Here is a 24,075-nt window from a genome sequence, read left to right on the forward strand (position 1 = left end):
TAGATTGTTAAAGAAAGACTGAAATAATTATTAAAAGTAAATTCTAAATAGGATAGGACGTTTAAGGGCAGTTCACATTGACATCCTCTCGGATTTTAATATTAAAACTGAAATTTATGAGGACATAGTTCAGCTAGGTATGCAATTTAAAGTTTCATTGTTAAAAGAGTATTCTTTTTTTTTCATTGTTGTATTATTCACATTTAAACAAATATGAGATGACCCAGCAGCCTTTGTGGGAAAATAAGAATAAAATGTTAAACTTTCTGAACAAACTTCAGATGGTTCGTTGACTGTTTCACCATGGAGAAATCACTTAACCTCCCAGTGTCAGTTTACCCATCTGTGAAATGAGAAGGATAATATTTTCTTACGGGGATGTTTTGAAAATTATTTTGCAAATGTAGTGGATGAAATTGTTGCAAGCATCACTGCGCTTTTTCCACTTCTTTAAAGAAGAAGACACTATTATTTATGTACCCATTGATAGTCAAATTGTCATCTGGGATGAATCATGTATATTTATTAGTAGTTGTGTGCTTTTCATTACCTAAAGAATCCCCTCTTCCCCTAGATTGCTCAGTTTATGCATGATGTCAATAACTGGGGACCTGAGCAAAGTTATCTTAAAAACATTCTGAGCTCCATATTTATGAGCTGCTAATCTGGTATCGCTGGTAATTATTCCTTCTTTCTGTTTTAGCACACCTTTTCTCTGCTATTGTTTTTTGCCTCACCTCACTTCACAAGATTGATAGTTCTCCATGTTTCCCTGCTAGAGGTCACCTCTGAGCTGAAGGCAAAACATATCTCGCTCTGGCATCTGTTGACTTTCAAGTCAACTATCAAAGAATTTATTCCAGACATTGCCTAACCTCAATTTAAAAACTCCACCCTTAAGTTTACAGGAAGCTATCCTGGGAGTTGCCATAGTGACTCTTAAGAGGTTGGCATTGAGGAGGCAAAACTACTGATATCAGATTTTTCTACTTGATAGGCTTAATTATATAAGGTGGTCATGAACCTTGTGTCATTTAGGGCTGGAAAGAAATTTTCCCCTTCAGGCTCTTCTCTCTCTTATGGTGCCTTCTTGGTAGTAAGGCTTCCTGGTAGTAAGATTCTTTATGCCAGTAGCTCCAGTATAACCTCAAGTGGTGCTTGTAGTAATGATAGAATCATTACAAAACTAAAGAAGAAAAGGAAAATATATTTCATGGGTGTGATTAAGTCATCATAATGTTCTTGCACATGTAAATTATCCTTGACTTAATGAACCACCTTGCTCACATAATAGTGTTTTAACCTGGCTCTGGAAAGTCATTTTTTCTCCATGTTGATAATTGTTACCAGACTTGGCAGAGCTCATCTCCAGATCATCTTGCTGTAGTGAAATTTATGTATTATGTTCCGTGTGCATGAATTTTGTTTTAACTATTAGAAATGCTTTTACTAAGCCAAGTTATTCCATGAATTACTTTCATGAATTAGTGGGACACATAGGAAGCTAGAAATTTGATTACATTCTAATGATATCCAAAGTGACAAGGGTCATTTATAAATATATTTTTTCTTGATTATAAAAGAAATGTATATTCATTGGAAAAAATCAGGAAACTACAGAGATGAAACAAAGAAAAGTATTATCTCTATTTCTTGGTTTAGAATAATTACTTTAAGATTTTGATGAATATTCTGTAAGATGAACACTTTTTGAAGAATACTTACCTTGTTTTCTCCAACACATTCTGTATTTCTAAAAACAGCTACGTCTACAAGAAACCCTGGTGAAGTAGGATCCTTTTTTAGTCTATTTTATCAGAAATTAAATCTAAATTTCTAGTATCCATTTTTTATAGATTTTCAGCAATTATAAAAGCTACTGGCAAGTATTTTGCTTGTTTCCTCTGCTGCTTTATAGAGTTCAGTTCATCTAAAATTATTATCTTCAAAGATGACCAGGTCTAGCACCCTATAACTAATGCCAGGCTAAGGAAAATTAATGATAATCATGTTATTATTTAAATATACATCTTTATGTGTGGCTAGGAGGAAAAGAAGGTTTTCTGGAGCATGCAAAGAAGTATAAAGGAGTCCTAATGATCTGTCAAAACTGTTGTCCTTGATTAAGAGTTTTCAATTTTTTTTTTTTTTTTTTTTTTTTTACCATTTTGTAATATATAGTTTTGCTGTTGTTGTTTGGTTGGTTTGAATTTTACTTGGAGTGAGGAGTTAAGTCCATGTAGTTTTTGGGAAGTTAATCATTTTATAACTTTCATTTAATCAACATTTTCTTTAATCCCCTTTTAGGCAGCCAAGGGCAGTTTCCACTAACACAGAATGTAACGGTTGTTGAAGGAGGAACTGCAATTTTGACCTGCAGGGTTGATCAAAATGATAACACCTCCCTCCAGTGGTCAAATCCAGCTCAACAGACTCTGTACTTTGATGACAAGAAAGGTGAATACATTTTCTTTTAAATGTTTTAATCATATTCTAAAATATCCTAATTATAATGAATTTATTTTTCTGAGATGATTCAAATGATTCCTTTTGATTACCAAACTGCTACTGCTTGTATTTAAACATGTTAAATATTAAATACTTTAGTTTGCAAGTCATAAACACTAAAGATAACCTATGTCAACTTTTTAATAAAATAAACAGTTCTAATTCTGTTTCAAAAATAGTTTTATGCCTTCTCTTAACAATTATCTTTGCTCCATGTACCATATGCTTTTGTTTTTATAGATAACTTGTACATAGATTGAATATTTTGTCCTCACTCTTGGCAATAGGATATGTCATTTTTATTAACCTTAGTTAAAATATTTAGAAGATACTACATGATTTTGAAAAGTTTTGTGATTTTATTTTCATGAATTGAGTTTGAAAGAATTTCGAGAAATGATTCCTGTAATAACGTTGAGAAGTAACTAAGGAATATCTAATGTGATATTTTTAAGCTTTTAAATAAGGATTTTAATCAAAAGCTAAAAATTGATTTTATGAATTAATTAATTGCTTTAAAGTTCCACAAATATAACCCACATAAACTAGTTTAGACTTCAGATATATTCAATGAGAATGAAATTTGTATAAGTAGAAAATAAAGTATAATTTTTTTTTTATTTCATTGGTTTCTAGCAAAAATATATCTAGGTTTTATCATGCTAGCTTTACGTAAGCTTTGTGTTTTGATCTTAAATTTACTAGTGGTTTTAGGGTAGAGAAGTCACATTGACTAAAAAAAAAAAATTCAGTGTTTACTTCTCTTAGCTTCTTCATGGTGTTTGTAGGAGTTTGTTTTAAATCAAGTGATTTATGTTACTTTCCAAAGAATGAAGTTCTGTTAGTTACAAATTTAAATACATAAGCAAACAGTCACATACAGGGATTTAATAACCTCTTTTTGTTTATGATAATAATTGATTACAAGTTTTTGTAAGTAAATATTTCAAACATATGTGCCCAAACATAAGGTGACTCCAATTTTAAGGAAACCTCTCATTTGCCCAATGATATATTTCAGAAGAAAATGTTTTGGGAGATAGCAGACTTTTAAGGATGTTCATGAATAGTTAAATATATAATTGGACTAATTTGTCAATTTGATTATATGTACCTATTTAAACTAATATAAAAACATAATGAGAGGGAGGGTATAGCTCAGTGGTAGAGTGCAGTGTTTAGCACACATGAGGTCTTGGGTTCAATCCCTGGTACCTCCATTAAAAAATAATAATAATAAATAAACCTAATTAACCTCCCCCCAAAAAACAACCAAATAATAAAAAAAATTAATTTAGAAATACTGCTTTTTTCCACTCCTGCATTTAACACAATAATCTTGCTTAGCAGCACTTTTTTGAAAATGTAATATACTATCAATGAGAAATTCGTCTCAAGCAACAACTATGCATTTTTGTAGCATGGGAAAAACTTTTGTTCATTCATCCTGCAGGAGTATAATAATGATTCCTATTATATATCAACTTATTGTACTGCTTTTTAAGGAGATATTTGAGTCATGTTTACAGTGACATCTACAACAGTGAGGTCAAATACTCAGACACAAAACCAAAATCTATATGAAATATCTTTGCCTTCTCTTTTAGTGATTCTATAAGGTATCCCCCATAGAATATCTGAAGCAAGAGTTGATTCAGAGTATTTCAAGCAATACATCTATCCCGTAGAAAAGAGAGAGAAACTTGTAGTATGATATTTATAAAGACTTTATTTCTAGAAAGTCCCTCTTTTCTGTGGGACAGTCATGGTGAGAAAAACCCATCATGTTATATTTGGGATATTTAGCAATGTTCCCAAATCTTTACACTGCTACAAAACACCAAATACATCTGACCCTATGTATTGTTGAAGTATGCATTGCTTCATTTCATTTTTTGCCTTTCCCGATTGTTTTAACAGCTTAGAGCTACGTTGAAAAAAGCCCGTCTGTGTGTGTGTGTGATGTAGGAGGTTTCTATTTTTGGTATTGGACTTTTTCTAATTCTATTGTGGTTCTAATCATCAGTTGCAACAGAATGAGGAAAAGTATTGAATAAAGAAACCTTTCAGAAATGGCAACCCAATCTATCTATCCCTCTCAAGTCCTTGGTTCAGTTCCTGTGTGATGTTGTAGTAGAAGGGATCTTTGGCATTGATGTCCTTCAAATGCAAGGGTTAGAAAATTAAAGCACTTTCTGAAGATTCTATATCACAGTTTTCCCCACAACGTCTTTTTGTCTGCATTTACCTGCCTAGATCTCCTCAATCCTAAGGCTAATTTCGAGCAAACAAGCATGCTAAATTGTGCCAGAGCCGAAGTGTGAAAGCTAAGTGTGGGTTAGCATGACTAGAGTAACCCACACGTGTTGTGCAAGTGACAGCTGCTCAGGAGAACAATAGGGAAGATGAAAGGTTGTCTGTGTCACTAATTTCACCAGCTTCTACAGGTGGCTGCTACTTAAAGGCTTCATCCATGGCTCTGTTCTTATTTCTGTCTCAAATTACGTTGCCAGTTGTTCTCAGGAGCTTTCCAAACAGACTCTTTCAGGTGTATGCTTGCTGTATTGCAGTGTTTTAATTGCATCTCAAAAGATTAAAAATGCAGCTGAGGTTGAGAAGCTTTGGATGTAGCAAGTCAGTTCTCACGTGAGTTCCATATCCCAGAGCTTTAATTTCTATACTGACATAGAGTGATGAGAAGGAGGGAAGGAAGGGAGGGAGAGAAGGGGGGAAAAGGAGGGGGACAAAGAGGGGAGAGAAGGCCAGAACAACAAAACAAATGCTTCTCATTGACATTGCTGCTGCCACTATGAGCCCCAAGAGGCATTTCTAAGTAGCCTTCTATGCTACCTGGAGGTCTCCAAGGATTCTGGCTGTGAGGACTGAACAAGGATCTCTTGCGATGGTGGCCCATTGGTTCAATTAGAATTGAATAAGCCTTTCCTGTTTACTTGGAATTATTAGCTATAGTAAAGCATGCAGAGAGTGGGCAGTTGATGATCAGCTAATGGAAAATTAAGCTGAACCCCTTTTCTTAGGAGTTAGGGAGGTTAAATGTGAATATTCAGGAATTTCTTCCCAAGGGAGATAGGTATCTGGGGGTGATGGAGGAGAAATTGGCTACAGTGAAGCTAATAGTGTATTTCTTACTCAGGCAAAATAAAGAAGAGGTCAGTGCATTCAGGCTTTGCTACCTTCAGCACATTTAATGTGATCAGTACCTTTCCCCAAGTACAAGGGGAGAAAATGAGGGTCAAACACTCAAGGAAATTTGTCCACAGACATTCAGCTAATGACTAGCAATGAAGGGATTTGAATCCAGGTGTGGCATATGTTAGTTTTAACTAGAATGCTCCTGAGAACAAAGGTGCCTGGGCACAGGTCACATTAAGTATAACCCAGGTGGCCTCTGCCATTGATTTTGGCAGCTGCCTTTTAGTTAAAGAGCAGCAGTTCCTTTCAGACTCTTGAAGATGGACATACAGTAAGACAGAGGGATGCATTAGAGTCAGCACTGCTCAGTAGAACTTTCCATGATGATGACAGTGTTCTGTATCTGGGTAGAACAATTCTGTAGCCAGCAGTCACGGGTGGATACTTACATTTAATTTTAAAAAAATTAAAATTGTTTTTTTAGTCACACCAGCCATGTTTCAAGTCCTCAAAAGCCATGTATGGTTACTATTTGAAAAGCATAGTTGGAGACCATGATTCACTTGTTAGATGCCAAAATAGATCATGTTCAATTCCAGCCTTGGCTGCAAAATACGGATTTTCCACCTGAGAAAACCCCAGGTCATCATAAAAACCTACCAAATATTCAGTACATGAAATTTTGCTGTTTAAATTGCACAGGTTTGATGGGGACATTGTAGTGTAGGAGACAGGGAGTCAGATGTGACTTCTAATTCTGTTTCTGACATCACCTGGCAGAGAATGAAAAGGGGCTCATTGATATCCCACCAAATCAGATCCTCTGGTCTTTGGATCAGAATTGCATTTTTAACAATTTCCCTCTCTACTTTGTGTGCACCTGAAGACAAGAAATCATCAACCCATGAAGTAGCTATTCAGTTACAATTCCATTTTATCTTCACATGATTTCTGTCGGAAGAATTTGTTCTATAGCACTTAAGAACCTATAAATCTAAATAGAAAATAAAAATTAAGAGGAAAATTTACAGGTCTTATGGGTCAGAGGGACCTAGAACAAATGTAGCTAAAGCAACATTCACTTGTTATGGGCTGCTTCTCTTTCTTTTTACACAATTGTTACCACATCTGTTATAAATAGTAGGTAAGCATTTGGAATAGAGTAGGGAGAATGAGAGAGTAAGGAAGCGAGTTCATTGAAACACCACATGAATGCTGTGTGGTATTTGGCAATAAAATTTTTTTAAAAAAATCAATTAGATCTGCAGGTATGGGGAAAAAACAACTGAAATTATACAATCTGATCACTTAATGCTCAGGAAAGAACACTTCAGTTCCTTCCTATTATTGACAGAAAATACTTTGAACAAACATTTCCAGGAGTGCACAGTGTGTGCATTTAACAGACGTATCTGTGTGTGCTTGTGTTTGTTTTTATATCAAAATGTTAAATACATGACTTTTTTTTCTGATATCTCTTCTTTATAATAGTTTTGCTTTTTTGAATTATGCTTCAGTGAATCTCAAAAATTTCCTGAAGGAAATTTTATTCTTGAGGGAATGAAAATAAATTTTTATTAAGGGCATAGCCAAAAATCACTGGTGTTAATTATCCAATTATTCTGCTGATAATGTTACACTAATACTGGGGACAGAGAGAGAGGAAGAACATAAGTAGGGTTCCCTCAAACAAGCAGTGATAAAGAGAAGAAAAATGAGATGAACCTGAAATGAAAGTACACGTTCTCCTGGCTCCATGCCAACCAATGTCACCTGACAGCATCTAGTCCCACAACTGGTTTCAATCAATGTGACAGCCTTTAAAATAGCGAAGATTAACTCAGTAAAGCAGATATTAAGGTGGCCAATATCACCCTCCTTTTTGCTTTCTTAGGAAAAATCAGATAACATGTAAAAGTTACAATCAGGACATGAAATCAGTGATGAAAACTTGCAGTTACACATGTCTAAAAGTTTTAAATCACTCAACATGTTTACCTTTTCTTGTGGGATTCGCAGGAACCCTGAAAGGTCGGTTTTCCCCTTTTATATATGAAGAAACTGAGATTTGCAGACTTGAATAACTCAAGTAGTAAATGACAAAATAATGATAAGATGTGAATTTTCTTAAGACAAGCCTAATTCACTTCATGCTGTATCATTCTGATAAGGACTTCATTTTATTGCTTTTTGGGAGTTTGTTGTTACTTATTTATTTATTTATTTATTTTACTTTTCCTGTGGGAATTATCACTTCTTTTAGGTCTTTACTCCAAAGTCACCCTCTCAATGACAGATCACCTGAACACACTTTAGCTCATATTTTAACCACATCATGCAAATAATTTAATATGTATTAGCAGATTTGTTAGCAAGTGCATCCATATTAAATGAGTAGAAATCAGGTTCCCACTAGGAAATAAATGATACACTTGAGTTAATGACGTATGAACACACTATTTACAGATGTACAGGCTTAATTAAGGAAACTAGTCAAGATGATGTGGCATCCAGGAGCTAGGAACAGTAGGAAACCAGTAGTAACAGTAGGCAATCAGTAGTAGGCCTGAAAGGGTGACAGAGGGAGCAAAAGCTACCGTTTTGGGAACAGGCTTCTGGTGAGAAGCTGAGGCTGGTTAGGAAGGAGGGGTGTGTGGAAATATGTAAATTGACTCCTCTTTCCTCCTACCTTCTGATCTCTTATCAATGCTTCCCATGGGCAGAGCCCAAATGGAAACCATAGGTCAAGGAATCCTGGGTAGTTTAGTCTCCCGGGGCAAAGGCCAGGGAAGATAATGGGTCTGGAATATAAGCAGAAGGTAACCAGTACAATTTACCGAGCATAAATAGATATTTCTCCCTGTCCAATTTTCAGTAAAGATAATTACCATCAGAAACCTTATGTCACTCTGTGTTCACAACTACCTTCAATTGGATTACTTCTTTTTGGGAGAAATAAGTTGCAACACTCAGCCCTTTTCTGAAACACATTACTTGTTTCAGTGTTATATCCCTCAGTTTTAATACATATTTTGAACTGTGTGCTATTAAATTTCTTACAAAAATAATTTGCTTTCACTTAGTCTGCTAATGATAAAGCCACTATTGTAAATTCTCACTAAGCAGAAGGAAAATTTTCAGTTGTACATTGTGTGATTCCTACCTTTATCTCTTTATGCTAAAACCTAGCAACCTGAAGAAAAATATAATCATATACATTGTAAGTTGTATTAATTATATGGTATCTATAACAGCATCAAGATTTGAAACTTTGACATTCAAAGCCACAAATATGTGTCTAATGCTTTCCACAAACTTTAATGTTTAAGCGTTTTAGAATTCAGCATAATTCCCATACTTGATATTATATTTTAGAGAAGTTAGTTTTCACTGATATTACTACTTTTTACCTTATTTTTTGTAATGTTTTTATTTAAAAATAAAAATAAAATTTACCACAAATAAATCAATTACCTCTGTGAAAATGACCAAATTCTTGAATTAAATCCTCTTAGTTATTTCACATTGCCATTCACTAACATTTTTGTAGCAAAACCTCATAAAGAGAAAAGTTATTTCTGCAACACCAAAATATTTTATTACTTTCCGATGATTAACATGTTTTTATTCAATCTTTCATTCATTAAATAATTGACCGTGTGCCATGTGATAAGCGTTGTGCTAGGTTGTTTGCAGTTGCTGTAGCATGTTGATTTTTGAGGAGCCCATTCTATGTTGAATAGAGCTACTTGAAAGACAGGTTGTCCTGATTAAAATTAGATTTCCTTTAGTGTCTAATCATGTATGTTTCTGGGCATATATTTTACAAATATGTTTGTATGTCTGTAAGACACACAGAGTCAGTACATAGCAGTGATTTCGATGATCTTAAACCATCTGGTGAGTACCACTTCTTATGGTCATGGCCGTAGAAGTGGGATGATGGCTAGAGTCAGATTGGGTGGATAGTCAACAGCATCATGCCATCTGTTTTCATCTTCTAAAACAATTTTAAAAAATGCAAGCAATCATCAACCAGATTCTGGGGAATTGCCTTGATATCTTTTGTGACATTTCAGATCCTCAACTTTTAGAATTAGTAGTTATTAAAGAAAGCATACTTCACTAAGTAAATGTTCTTTATCTAAATATCTAAGCATATTGCTATTGAAAAGATTTCCAAGTCAGTTTCAGTTCAATTCTGTGCATATTTGTGAAATACTACTGTCCTAGGAATTATGCTGAGCATTGGAACTACTAAAATAAATAAAACATGAGTTTTTGCCCCCAAGTAGCAAGTTGTCATATATCGCCTATATGTAGAAATGGTGGCAGATATAGGGGGAAAGTATTGGGTCAAGCATTTTACAAGTAGATAAATGTAATTCTGCCTGCCGCATAATAAGACTCATTGTAGAAGATGCAGAATGCCCAAATAAAGGATAAATATATCCTAAATGAACCTAGGAAAAAATAATCTGACTTGAAAATATACATAACTGAAAACATACCTTTTTGATAATATTTTAATGAAATAATTGTAAGTAAACTATTATGTACCATTTGTCTAATATAAGAAATAGCAAGTACTATACAGGGACCTGATTTCCTTTTGAAATACTGATACAGTATCTATGTTGAATAGCCTTTTAATCAGCACAGAGACCATGGAGAATTTAATCTAACATTTTTTAAGTAAGTTCACTTCAAAACAGCATCAGTGTTATAGTTCCATAGGAAAATCTTAACAGTATCAAAAAATACTGTCCATAAAGTATAAGTTTAATTCTATTTATAATTACATAATTTTGATTCAGACTGATATAATTCTATTTTAGATTAAACATAGTGTTTATAGTTTCACTATTTAATTTTAGTGTGTTTTCCCATTTTATGTTTTTCTTAATATTTTACACCAAACTTTGAGAGTCATAACCCTATGTGAATCTACATTGTAGAAATGGTACTGATTTTTTTGAGTTTGAGGCTGATAAAATAGTGCTAGAATGCTGACATAAAAGTCATTTTACTCAAAAATTTAGAGTCCACTGAACTTCTCTGTTCTAGAGTTAAATTCCCAGGAGAAATGGATCACTTAAGCTTATACAAGGTGCCTCTACTGTGCTTTAAGGTATAACTAGGGGTGTGTGGCCACTGAGCCCAGCAATAATATAATTTTCATCTTCTACTTTCAAGTGAAGGTTCTAGTCAATAGGCTCACTATGTAGAATCCATGCAGAATATTCTTCTCACTTGACAGAATATTTTCTGTGAAAATAACCGTAACATGAAGTACAAAATGAGTAAGAAACCTCATTTTAAATATCATTACTTGGATACCCCTAATAAGTACAGCCTCTTTTTGATCCCAAGAAGCTTTTTTTAATAAGTAACTTGGAAATATTGGTCTAAGTACCAAAAAGTAGAAATAGAAACACACACAGCCATTCATTAATGGCAGTACTAATTAAAAGACTATTAAATTATGAATTTATTGTGGTTTAAAAAGTTAATGAGTATGATCCTTTCAATTTATTCACTTGGTTTTCTTCAATTATTTTAGATATTTCCTATATTTACAAATGCTGAATCTTTCTCTTCTCTCCTGTAGCTCTTCAGGTAACATTTCTCCACAATTGAAACAAAATAAAACAACTGAGAAATACCTGTTCCCAAATAAATATTTTTAATGTATTGTTTTATATTGTGTGAGCATGAAGAGTTATAAATTAGTGTAAGTACTCTATTTTCCTTAATTTATTATTGCTTTAGTCCCAGCAGGATCTTGTGAGCGATCCTTTGAAACAGCAGTGAATGAGCATTTTGCAGCACTGTGAAATGTAGGAAGCAGTGGTATTTTGGTGCTGAAGCGTGGGTGTTTGTGAGAATGAAGGCTTCGGTTTTACAGCTATTTATATTGAGAGTGGTAGGTGGACTCGAGACAAATGGAAAATGGGGAGGAGAAATGCTGAGTGATTGGACTGCCTGTTCTATGATACTCACTTTTACATCTTAGAAAGAATGGTAGTAATTTAGAAAGAATGATACTATTTTGAATATAGATGTAACATATTGTGTTTGGACTTGCAAAACCCTTTCAGATACATATAGCCCACCTGTATTTTAATGCTGAAAATTGCATGATGTGAGATTGAATGAGATTTTTCCTAAATTGTGAATTATGATAAAAGTATCTTCGGGGACCAGTAATTATATTGTTTTGTGGAAATTATCATTGGTTATTTGTCACTGATTTCTATGTAACTTAGAACCCGACCTCATGAAATTTTGCAGACATTATAGATAGATTGGTTTGTTGAAATTTACAGACTTTGTAGTCAGGACAGCTGCATTTGAATCCCAGTTTCACCATGGATTTGTGCATGATCTTGAATTGACCTGGACTAATTGCATAAACCAATCTCAGTTCCACCTTGTAGGCCTCTTGAGGCCAATGGGTTGTGAAGGGCCACCCGCTGCTGTCCAGGTGTACAGGCTGAAACTCTTCTCAGAGTTTGTTTTGTGCTTTTTGAAATGTTGGAAAACTGATGCTGTAACATCAAATGAAATAAAAACCAAAACAAAAGTCTGCCGTTGAAGACTTAAACAGTTTCTATCTAACAGGAAGTTGAGATCTTCAGTACTACCCTTAGACTGACAGTGGCTGTCAATGGGTAAATACCTGGAATAGGCCTTTTAGATAATGGAACATAGGCCAGAGGCCCTGTATTTAAATGGCAGTATTTAGCTTCACCATTTCCTAGGTGCTGTACCTGTGTTGAAGGTGAAGTGCAATGAAGGTTTCTAATTTGGAGGCTGAGTTGCTACCCTAAAGGCTTTGGGGGAAGGATGACAAGTTAGGAGGAGAGAACCTAGGAGGGAAAGGGAGTTCTTTCCCTGTCCTCCCTGCCTCACTTCTTTCGTGATTTTTTATTGAAGTGTAGTTGATTTATTATATTAGGTTCAAATGTACAACACAGTGATTCAATATTTGTATAGATTATACTCCACTTAAAGTTACTGTAAAATATTGACTATATTCCCTGTACTGTACAATATATTCTTGTAGCTTGTACATTTTACACAGTAGTTTGTGCCTCTGTCTCACTTCTTCTTATGCTGAGTGTGAGCTCTTGCAGTATGAGATTTTCATAAAGAGAGCTTGAGGCTCTCTCTCCTACAGAGCTGCCACTGAGTCTGTGTGGCAGAGTGGCATAGAACAGGAATGAAAACCAGTCCTGATACCCCAACGCTGGCAGCTACTTGAACTGATTTCTTTGCCTCTTTCTATATAGTCACTGGATATCTAGCAAATCAAAATGCATATTTCTATTTTGGTTTTACCTCCTCACTAAATACTCTCTGACTAGTCCTAGTAGTGTTTTAAACTTCTTTTGGAGTTTCTCATTATACTACCCTGCATTGTCTACAAATAACTGTGCTTCTGCCTTTCAGTAGCCACATTTCTACTTTTGTTTCCTGCCTGAGCACATCAGCTATAGTATACATCCTTTTAAAATTAGAGAAATGAAAGAAAAAAATTTAGTACTTGAACAGCTATGGGGAAGGGAGGCTTCGAGTATAGAAAGGTGAAAATAAAATAAAAATGATTTTAGCAGCTAAGGTGTGATGTGATGATGACCTGGACCAAAAAGAGAGCTAAGGAAATAGAAATAATATATTCAAAAGGTATTCAAGCAAGGAATTGTCTAGGCTTGGTCAACCAAAAATTAATTTCTAGTCTTCAAACCAGGAGCAAAGGAATCTAATTTTGAGTAGCCACACGATTGATTATATTATTAATCTACCACCATCTATTTATGTCAGAGAAGATATGACAAAGGAAATTAATTTTAATTCTCAGTTCCTAAGGGGTCCTAAGATTATAGACTCAAAATAAATTAGCAGACATTCATTTACTGTATCTTTACAATTTGACACTACATGCTCATTAAAAGTAAAATTAAGATTCAGTCATTTATTCAGGAACACTTACTGAACTGCTTTTTGCCAGGAGTTGTTCTCAGCATTTTGGATGTAGCAGAGGACAAAACAGGCAAAACTCTGCCCTCATGCAACTTACGTTCAAGTAGGAGGAAACTGGCCAGTAGTGAAATAAATACATACATACATAGTTTGTCCAAGGGTGATGAATTCTTTGAAGGAAAAACATTTAAGAGGGAGAGAGGAAGTGCCGTTTTAAATAACGTCTGAGGGAGAGCCTCATTAAGGAAGTGACATGGAAGCAAATACCCAAAAGAGAATAAAGAGCTAAATGTGCTACTGTTTCTGGGCGTGAGCAGAACAGAGGAGCAGCCTGAAATGAAAGCTCTGAGCATGTTTGAAGAAGGGCTTAGCCAGTGTGTACCGATCAGAGTGAATGGGAGAAGAGAGGCGTTGAAGGTAGAAAGGTAAGGATGTGGGGAGTGTGAGCAGTTGGGACCTTGTTGGCCACTGAAGGATTCTGGCTTTTTCTCTGGGTAAGATGCGAAACCATTGGAGGGTATTGAGCAGAACAGTGAGGTTGTCTTTTGAACATTTTACCAGTATCACTCTGGCTATTATGGGGAGAACAGACTATGGTGGGTAGGGGGTGGGGTGGGATCAGAAGCAGAGAGACCAGTTAGGAAGCCAGTGTGAATAAACCAGGTGAAAGATGAAGCTGGTTTGGACCAGATACATAGCAATGAAGGTGAGGAGAGTAAATGGAAGTCTGCGTATTTGAAAGTATTTTGACTAACTGATGGCAAGAATGTGGGGTAGAAGAGAGAAAGAGGAGTCACTTCTAGGCTTTTGGTTTGAACACCTGAAATAGTGGACTTGAAAAGAAGATGGACAAGATTGCAGGCAATGGGGGTGGTGACTGTTTTGGGGAAGATTTGGATTTGGCTTTATTACATTAAGTTTATTACACGTACAAGAGGGGGTTATATAATAAGCAATTAGGTATATAGCCTGGAATCGAGGGACTGGTTCAAGTTGAAGACCTTAAACATAGAGTGGGCATGTGTCATCAGAGTGGATGGTTCTGCCAAGAGGTTCTGGGGGAAAGTGGTCAAAGAAATGCACCCTGGAATCCATCACTAACAACAGGTTAAGGAGGTGAGGAGGAATGCCTATTTGAATCATGAATTTGAATACTCTTTTCCTTTTTTTCCCCTACTTTCCATTTATTACAGCATTTGGCCTGTGGAATAATTCTGAAAAACATATAGTGATAGAATTGAAAAGCTGATTAGTATTTTCTTTGCAATTTAACAGTTGCAAACATCCCAACTTTCATTTGCTTCCTTTGATGTTTATATATATTATACTTATCCAGAAAGTAAATTGATGCTATTGTGGTTCTTTGCATAAACCATGTTTCTTCACACATGTAAGTGTTTTAGATGAGGTTCTCTACCTTAAGGGTGCCCTTCCTTGTCTTACTTAACCCTCAAAATCCTTATAGCCAGGTGGGATACTTTGTCCTCTTTCCCAGGGAGATGTCAAGGTCAGAGAGAGGAGGTTCAGACATTGGTACCCTGCTAGGGAAATGACATCTACCAGAAGGCCATGGAAGTGGCAGGAGATCATTCCCAAGTTGGCCCTGGACATCCATGGAAGCTTCTTAGAACATCTCCAACCTTTTATGGGACTGAACCATCCACTCCCTACTCTTAGGTTAAGTTCCCTCCTATCACTGAAGAAAATAAAGTGAGAGCAAGAACAGCCATAAACAGAGCAAAACACTCCCTAAATCTTTATCTTCCCTTAGCTTAATCCAGTTTTGCTATAGGAAGTAGGAGGGAGGGGAGCAATTTGTTCTGGTTGCATGCAGAGTGAGTCAGAGGATGTGCCTCCTGCAACTTTCAGGGCAAGATCCTGGGTGTGGAGCTGCAATAGTGACCACAGCTAACAAACTGCCTCCTTCGTGGAGCCCAGTCAGCGCTTCTCACGTCATCGGCAGTGAGGGCCGTCTGTTTTCTCTAAATAAAGCCCGAGTCATACTTCTGTAAAGTACAATAAAAATGGATTATTAGCAAATGAAATACTAAAGCATACAAAATGAAAGTCCTGACTTTTCATTATTACATTTTACAAACATAGCAAATGAAAACAGAACAGCATTACAAAATTGTGTGTGTTCATTGAGTATGGGTGTATTGGGAATAGTACAGAGAATTATTATTATCCTTGTAATTGTTTTGTTATCCTGTAATCAGAACAAAACAAAACTTTACAGAATAAATAGTAATTGTTCATATTAACAATCTATATGCACACTTTGAATGAACATCGTATATATCAATTATTAAAATATTTTAATGTGACATGTGCTTCCTCATTAATTTATCTCATCTCCTTCAATTGGCTGTAGCATTTTTTTGCAGGGAATAATGTATAATCTAAACTGCTTCCATGTTTTATATTAATAGTACTTAGAGTAGAGAAATGAATCTCAGACAAGTATGTTGGCAGAAATGGAAGAGATTTTGAAGCAATTTTGAAGCAGTCTTAAGAGAATCATTTTAAACTTTTATCCAAAATAAGGCAAGTTTTACGGTAGGTTCAAAATTCATTTTCAATCCTTTCTTACTAGCCAGTTCCAGTATTTATCCTGTGACGTTATAGTTAAATAAATTTTTGATAGAAGATATCGCTTCAGGATCTATGAGTTTCTATGTGTGGCTCTTTTTTGATGAGACATACAATTCAAAATGTCCTTTCAGTATTGTAGGATAGTCTGTGATCACTTTTTTGCAAATGAGCAATATCAAGATTATCACATATTTCACTAATAATTGTACTTAATTTATAGATCATGTCTTAAAAGAATAGATTTTCTACAATTATTTTAAGCTTCTGACTTTTGTTTTGCCCTTTCACCTTACCTGCCATTGCAAAACATGTTGCATTTCTTCCTTGCAGGAAGTATTAAGACTATCAAAGACACCAAATATATCAGACAAATAAAGAAGGCTGGCTGTCTAACTCACATATATAAAATGTGAGAATGGGCTGGTTTCTTATCTTGTAGAAGCAAGAGCTTTTTTGTTGTTCAGACATTTTCAACAGAAGTTTTCAAGCTATAGCTTTTGCCTTGGTGTGCAGTAGAGTTGTCTATAATAAACTTCTATCTTGTCAGATGAAAAAGAGAATAATTTTGCACTTAATGCATTAGCTTTAAGATAATTTGAAAATTTTACTACACTGCTATAATCCCTGATGGCTGATTTGTCTTTATTGTATAGCAAGACTTTTTTTGATGAAAGAAGCAGTACATTAGTTTATGGTCTGCATTAGCTCCTTTAATCAGATTACTCCAAAATGTTTCCCTGACATCGTGGCATGCCAATCTACAGAAAACTTAAGGTACAAACCAAATTTATTGACAGAGATCACATGCTTGGAAGTCATGGCAATGTCAGGTTACTGTAAAAGTTTCTAAGCATTTATTCTCAACTTCTGTAGTTATCTCTTTGCTAGTAAGAAAGTTTGTAACTAGCACTTTGAGAAGCACTATTGTGTGTGAAATGGAGATTACACCTACTTTACAGAGGTGTGGTTAAGATTAACAATAATCTTGGAAAAGTGACTATCGAATAGTAAGTATTTGATTTAAAAGATTGTTAAATTGCATTATACAATATAGTCCATTTTGAGCAAACCTGTATTTGCAGGAAGAGATAGATAAAACATTTTATCTGAACTTAAAAATGTGGAGAATCTTATGGAGAAGTGTATTTGTCTATCTCTACCTAAGTATCTACATATAGGTATAAAGATACAGGTATGTAATTAAGAGTGTCTCTTGTAAGAGAAACTAACAAACTGATAAAGAGTGGTGACAGCTTAGACAGAGTAATTATATCAAATTAGAGAAAGCAGAAAAAGACTCAGAAGAGACGATCGATTTTGAGATTGACTTAAAAAGATGGCAGAACAAGTTGCTGCAGTTTAAGACAGCGTTCAGAGCTTTCTGTGGGTTTTGCTGCTATACCTGTCTCCTGCCACAGTTTTCCCCATGTAGGATGTACTGGGGAAATCGTGGCTAGTCTGTTTTAGCTGAGAGTGTTTGAAAAGCTTTGACTCATGGAGACTCACGATGGAGGCATTGTTATATGCAATTTCCATATAAGGCTACTGAAGCAGAGACAAGTGCAGTCACTTGCTTAAATTGGAAATGAGAGCAGTGGTGCAAGGGCATAATCGTAGGCTGTGGGACCTCACTTACAGCCTGTGCTCCCCGGCAGATGACAGTGCCCTCTCCTGTGGACTAAGTGGGAGCTAAGAATGGAAAGGTTAGGGTGAATTCACACGGGGAAAATAATAAGCACAAGGTTTTCCAGGAAAACTCAAGGTGAGCTCATAGCACACAAGGCACCCTGGGACAGATGGCTGAGGGGACAAGGTGTAGCCGTCCTGTTCACTGGCAGCGCTGTGCCCGAGGAGCCAGTGACAAGTGGGATGAGGGTGAACTAAGCACAAAAGCCGGGCGGAGTTTCGTTTCATTCTTTAGTTAAGTTTACAAAGTACATGAAGTCGCAAAAAAATCAGTTGTAGGTTTAAGCTATTTGAAGTGCCCCGAATCATCCTTGTATGTGAGAAGCAAGGCTGTCTGAGGAAAGAGCAGGGCTACATCCCTCCAATCGCATCTCCGCTCTCGGGTATTTGCCTGCCAGGTGGAGTGGCAGTCTTTCCCATGTGCAACAAGGCTGAGTAGTTCAACTGGAAAACAGTAAGGACCCAAACCAGAAAGTGGGGAAGGAAAAGAAAAAGCAACTGTGAGAAGCACTGAGAACTTTGAATCTATAGAGGCAGTAAACTTACCAAATATATTTTAGGGGGACTTGTGGGTAAGAGTCAGTTAAAATCAGTGATAACTCAGGTCTCAAACTCCTGTGAATATGATGCCCTAAAAAGAAATCAGGACTTCAGGAGAAGATGAATGTGAAAGAGTTAAATGGATGAAAATAGGGAGAATGATGAATGTTTTTGAAAAGTTTCCAAAGAAAGGGTAATTTGTATTGAATGATTTGCATACATAAATGTGTTATTACATAAACTGAAGTGTGCTCAGTTTGGGTGTTTGAGAACAGTACAAAACTAATAAGCATTTAAAGTGAAATTACCATGAGAATATGTAGCCAGATCACAGCCAAAAACACATAGCACCATCAACATGTTCAAGTTAAGAGGGTTTAATAATGAAAGTACTCATAAAGGTATGGGGAGGCTTACAGAAACCAACAAAATGCCGATGTCTCAGAGACCAACAATGTGAGAAGCTAGTCCTCTCCCTCAGCCTGAAATGGCATGTGACCTAAACCATAACCAGAATGTGCAGCCAGTACCAAAGTCAAAAGGAACACCCTGCCTTGCTCTTCTCCTGCCCTGCAGTCTCCTGGCATTGCCTTTCTTTGGCTGAACTTAATTGGAAACCTGAGGACAGAGGTTGAGGGCTGGATGCTGGGGAGATGCATTCTAGAGGGTCAGCTGCTCGGGCTGTTTGGTGTACAGAGGTGAAATGATGAAATCAGACACAACCACAGTGAGTAACAAACTTATTCACTGAGGAATCTTAAAAAGGACTATCTGTAGGATTTGGAATATATATTTTATTAATGTTTTCCAAATGAACTTTATCTGTTTTAAAGTCACTATGTGCAGTTACTTTGAAGTGCCAGGTCAGGTATGAAAGCTGACTTTCAATACTATGAAAGTTTTTTTTTTTAGATGATTTCTTTACTGGCGAGAAATGTGGATTGCATTCAAATGATTTAGAGTATTAACTATTTTAATTAATAATTTCTGTGTTCCACAATCCCAGTAATAAATCTTTGGGAGGAGAATAATAAAGCTAAAAGATTAGTTTTGTAATTGTATCAAGACAGTATAATTACTGACCTTTTGTATTATCATGTACTTTTGTAGAAAATCAGCATAATTTTTAAAAGGCCTCATTGTGATATGACTCATTTATTATAAATTTTCCAACTACATTATCAGTCACTTTACTTGGAGCATCATACAGTACCAGTGAGTTTATCATGGCATATGTGTAATTACTGGCAAACCTGACAACATTTTTGGATAAAGTTGCCCACTATACTATTTAATGAACAAATGTGCTTGGACGTAATCATTACTTTGCACTCTACTTCTGTTAAAATAATGACCGATCACATATTCACATTTCAATCATTAAAATAACAATAATTAATGGTTTTTCCTGATGGTAGGATTTTTATAGTTCTTTTCCAGATAATTTTTGTACGATTATGATCATGATTAGCATACATGTATATAATAGGGATTGTTTTAATAGGCAGATGTTAAGAGAAAGTGTGAAATATTCCCTCTTTCTCTTAATTGCAAGATGAAAAGATTCCCTCTACAGTTACCAAATGATAGTGAAAAAATGAAGGATTGGGGGCCGAAAAGAATAAACTCTTTTCTTTGAATTGAACCATGGGGAATTTCTGTAAGATTTATAACCATATTGGCTCATTGATTACTCAGATGGCAGAAAGATACTCTCAGTGTGTGCTCCTTTATCCTAATGGAAAAAGACTATTAACCCGCCTCAAAATGTATATTAAAAGTTTTAGTTTTGTTAAATGGAGAGCTCTGTTTAACCCAGTTGGAGAATTGGACCTCTCCTTGAAAAATGAGCAACCACTTTTAAAGAGTATCACTGCAATTACAAATGAAGTGCAAGTTAGAATTGAGATAGTGTTATTATATTCTGATTTCAAGATAAACGTAGTCAGGAACTATTGAATTCTTTGTGGTCCGGAGATTATGCCGAAAATTGTAATTTCAGTAAGTTATCCCCAATTGACCCCAAAATGGAAGGTCACATAAGCAGGCTATAAACTGCTTCAAGGATGCTGAAAAGCACCATTAATACTGCCTCTTTCAATGACCTTAAGTGAGAGTATTAAGGGAATCACAGCAGGTTTCATTGAGATCATTCTTTTTATTGAATAAAATTGATCATTTAAGTAAATGAATAATCATTTTTGGACAACATAATATGAAAATATATGACCATGAAAACTTGATAGCCCTCCAGCAGTGCTTGTGGAAATTGCAATCTCTCACAAATGTTATAGTGGCTGGTAACTCAGTAGAAAATTATAATGGCTGTCTAAATTCTAGTACATTTCATTTCAAGTACATTTCATAAAATATGCATTTTTACTACTTTTTTTCAGGTGCATGTGGTAATGTATATATACTGTATTGTGTAGTGGGCTGTGTAGTTTCATGGAAATACTATATTTTCTCTAGCATCAAAAACTTTGACAAGGAAGTTATAAAACTCTCTAGAAATTCAAGTGATTCACAATAAATTAGACAATGGAGAGATTATTTTACTTATATAAAGCTTAATTATTTTCAACCCGTTTTATCACTTTAGAAATTCCATTTGCTGTATTGTGTAGGAGTCAGTACAGAGACTACTAACGGGACAATTGATTAGAGAGGTTCACTTGAAAAGTTTCACAGGGATAAGTCTTCCTGAGGCTTGTTTCAGTAAGTGTTTAGAAAGAACAGTGAATGCTTTTGTACTGTGTTTTCCTCAAATACATTTAACCATATAAAGAAATCTCTACATATTTCTTCTAGGAAATCTTACAGCATTTAAACACCAACCATCTATAAAAGCTCTATTTTATGAAAAAAAAAGTCTAAAAATAGCATTGTTATGATTGTCAAAGTAAAGGCAAAATATCCTGGATTTAGTACTTATTTACATTTTTACATTTGACTTTGTTTAAAATGAGAGAAAATTTTATTGTATACTCACAAGTTATTTAATGTCCATAAATGTTACACTACTTACCCTTAAAAATCATAAATCTAGGAAAAGCAAGCTAAACACAAATACTATCCTAAATGCAAATCAAAGATTTCCATGGTGCTTTTAATGGGCTAGAGTTTTTAATTACATGGGCTTAATAAAACTTGGCTGTAGCACAGCTCAAAAATAGACAAGTTAAAAATCATCAGCTAATGAGATGGATTTGGGGTATAAACAGAAAAATCCACTTTCTGCTCTTAATCACATTTCATTTTGTGATTTTGTATTATTGAAATATGCCTTCTTTCTGACTCACTCTGTGTTTGGCGACTATGTTTCTAGGAATAAATGATGTACTTTTACTCATCAGTACTTATTCCTTGTCCAGTCTCTATAATTCATGTTCTGAGTTTGGCTTGTAATTAAAGCTACTGAGGCAATAGAACAGGACGAATCTACTGGATACATGGGGAGCAGAATGCTTACAATTGTGGCCTCATTTGCAGGGTCAAGTACTGCTTGCTCAGTTCTCCCCATTCCTTTTAGGGGAAGAAGAGGTTAGCTTTGGGTGTATTGTAATGGAATTAACATTCACAGGTGATTTCTGTGTATCACCCACAGTATTGAGTTTTCATAGGTGACATTTTTTTTTAATCTCCTCAACTTGAACACGCAGAGGCCCAGAGAAGTTAAATTGTTAATAATGACCGAACTCATAACTGGCACAGCTGAAATCTAACTATATTAGCCAAGAAATTAAAATGAGCTAGTTGGATACTTGTACGGCGTGTGGGTGTGTGAGAATGTTCCAGCACGTGAGAACGCACGTGTGCGAATGTGGAAATCACAGGTGTGATGGCCTCTTGACTTCCTTGAGATGATAGACATTACAATAAAAGATATGTTTAGCTTCCTAAAAGACGTCAAACCTGCAGTGGAAAAAATAGAAGAAAGAAAAGAAGAAAGGAGAAGCATTACTCTGCCTCCAGCCCTAGTAGCTTTGTTGGAGTTGCCTTTCCTTTTTCCTCATAGACTTGTGATTAATGTTTTGATAGACATATTTTGATACCTTTTAAAAAGCTACACTTTAAAATTTGAAAGGTGTGAGAGGCCGCTACTATAAGAACAGTTTCTGCCTCTTTTTTTTTTTTTTTTTTCCCTGACTTGTTGGCTTTATCCTGTTAATCACTGTTTACTCTGAGCTGTAGGGAAATAATCAAAGGTTGTCTAAAGTGGAGATCACAGGGGCATTTTTCATTTTGGAAACTTCAAGAAGCTGTGCTAGGTACTGTGAACCTGTAGGCAAAGCCGAGCCACAGAAACTTTCAGTGTGGATTCTGAATGAATTCTGCTTCCCCTAAACCTCAAGTGTATTTTAGAGAATTGCAATGTTTTCTGTTTGTTTTTGATTGTTGTTTTTCCTAAGGAGCCTCATGTACTTTGTCTTTTATTACTTTTTTTAGTAAAGGCACTTGCAGTTTGATTCCTGGGGGGAATTGTAGAGACCCTGTTTGTGGCTATAGCAAGTGTCATATGTATGTGTGTCATTTATGTGTGTGTGTGTGTGTGTGTGTGTGTGTATATATATATATGGAGAGGGAGAGAGAGAGAGATGCCTTGCTTACAGAAGACAGACTCATATAGACTGATGCTACTATAGCATATTCTCTCTGGCCTCAAATTCTTGTGAGTGAATTTTCCCTTTAATTAGGTCTTTTCATGTTATTCCTTTTATTTCTACCAAACGACATCGTATTTCTAGTTAAGTCCTGGCTATAAAGCACTGCATGTGTTTAAAAACCCTCAATAAAGAAAATATTTCTCTACTACTCTTGTACAGGCAGATATTTTAAATGTCATTAATTGCCCACAAATTGTCAGTTCTGAAAAAGAGTTTTAGTTTTGAGATGCCAGATGGAATAAAAATGATGTTATTGACTTGCAATGAAGGGACTGAAGCACACTGATAGCATCTGACCTTTTATCATCACTTATTTAAAGAGCTTTCAGGGGAAAAAGCGAAAACTCCCTTTAAAGACTGTAGTAACTTGCTAGTGAAGTGCATTTTTCTCAGAGTGTAGTGAGCTGAGAATAGTCAAAGGAGAAAGCCCAGAAGGCATGATTGTAAAAATGACCAGTTGCTACTGGTGGAGATGATAATTTATTCCAGTGAAAGCAAAGAAAGTATTGTGGTCACATATGGCTTCGGGTTCTGATTCTCTCCACCTTCTGCTAACTGCTAACAATAATTAGAAATTTTTAGAGGCAAACTGATCAAGGCCTAGAAGATCAGGCTTCTTCTTCAAATGTCAATAGCAGAGGTCAGGATTAATTTGTTGCTTTAAAATGTGGAAATTACTCTCCGTGTTTGAGAGCAGTATGTGGCACCCCTTAACTATATGATAAAAAGGGCCTTGGATTTCGCTGTACGTGTGTGACAGAAAGGATATCTATTTGGAAAGATTTAATAGGCTTGGAATAGAGGGTAATAGAAACCGAATTGGAGTAATTTATGTTGTGCACAGAAGAAGGTGGTCAGGAAAACTTCAAAGACGATCCTCCTGCATAACTGAAGCAGAATAGGCATTTTAAAACTATCTTCCTTTTACATGAAACTGAGT

At 35.5% G+C, this 24,075-nt stretch overlaps 1 protein-coding gene across 4 annotated transcripts in view; it reads left to right on the top strand.

Annotated features, from left to right (window-relative positions):
• CADM2 (cell adhesion molecule 2) overlaps positions 1–24,075 on the top strand; it is a 948,208-nt gene that overhangs the window by 730,836 nt on the left and 193,297 nt on the right. For all 4 annotated transcript variants that reach the window (XM_032477423.1, XM_032477416.1, XM_032477431.1 and 1 more), the window contains one exon: positions 2,308–2,457. In XM_032477423.1, the coding sequence (XP_032333314.1) occupies positions 2,308–2,457 (150 nt within the window). The remainder of the gene's footprint in view (positions 1–2,307; positions 2,458–24,075) is intronic.

The sequence above is a fragment of the Camelus ferus genome, chromosome 1 (assembly GCF_009834535.1).
Source record: "Camelus ferus isolate YT-003-E chromosome 1, BCGSAC_Cfer_1.0, whole genome shotgun sequence".
In the NCBI taxonomy this organism is placed as follows: Eukaryota; Metazoa; Chordata; class Mammalia; order Artiodactyla; family Camelidae; genus Camelus; species Camelus ferus.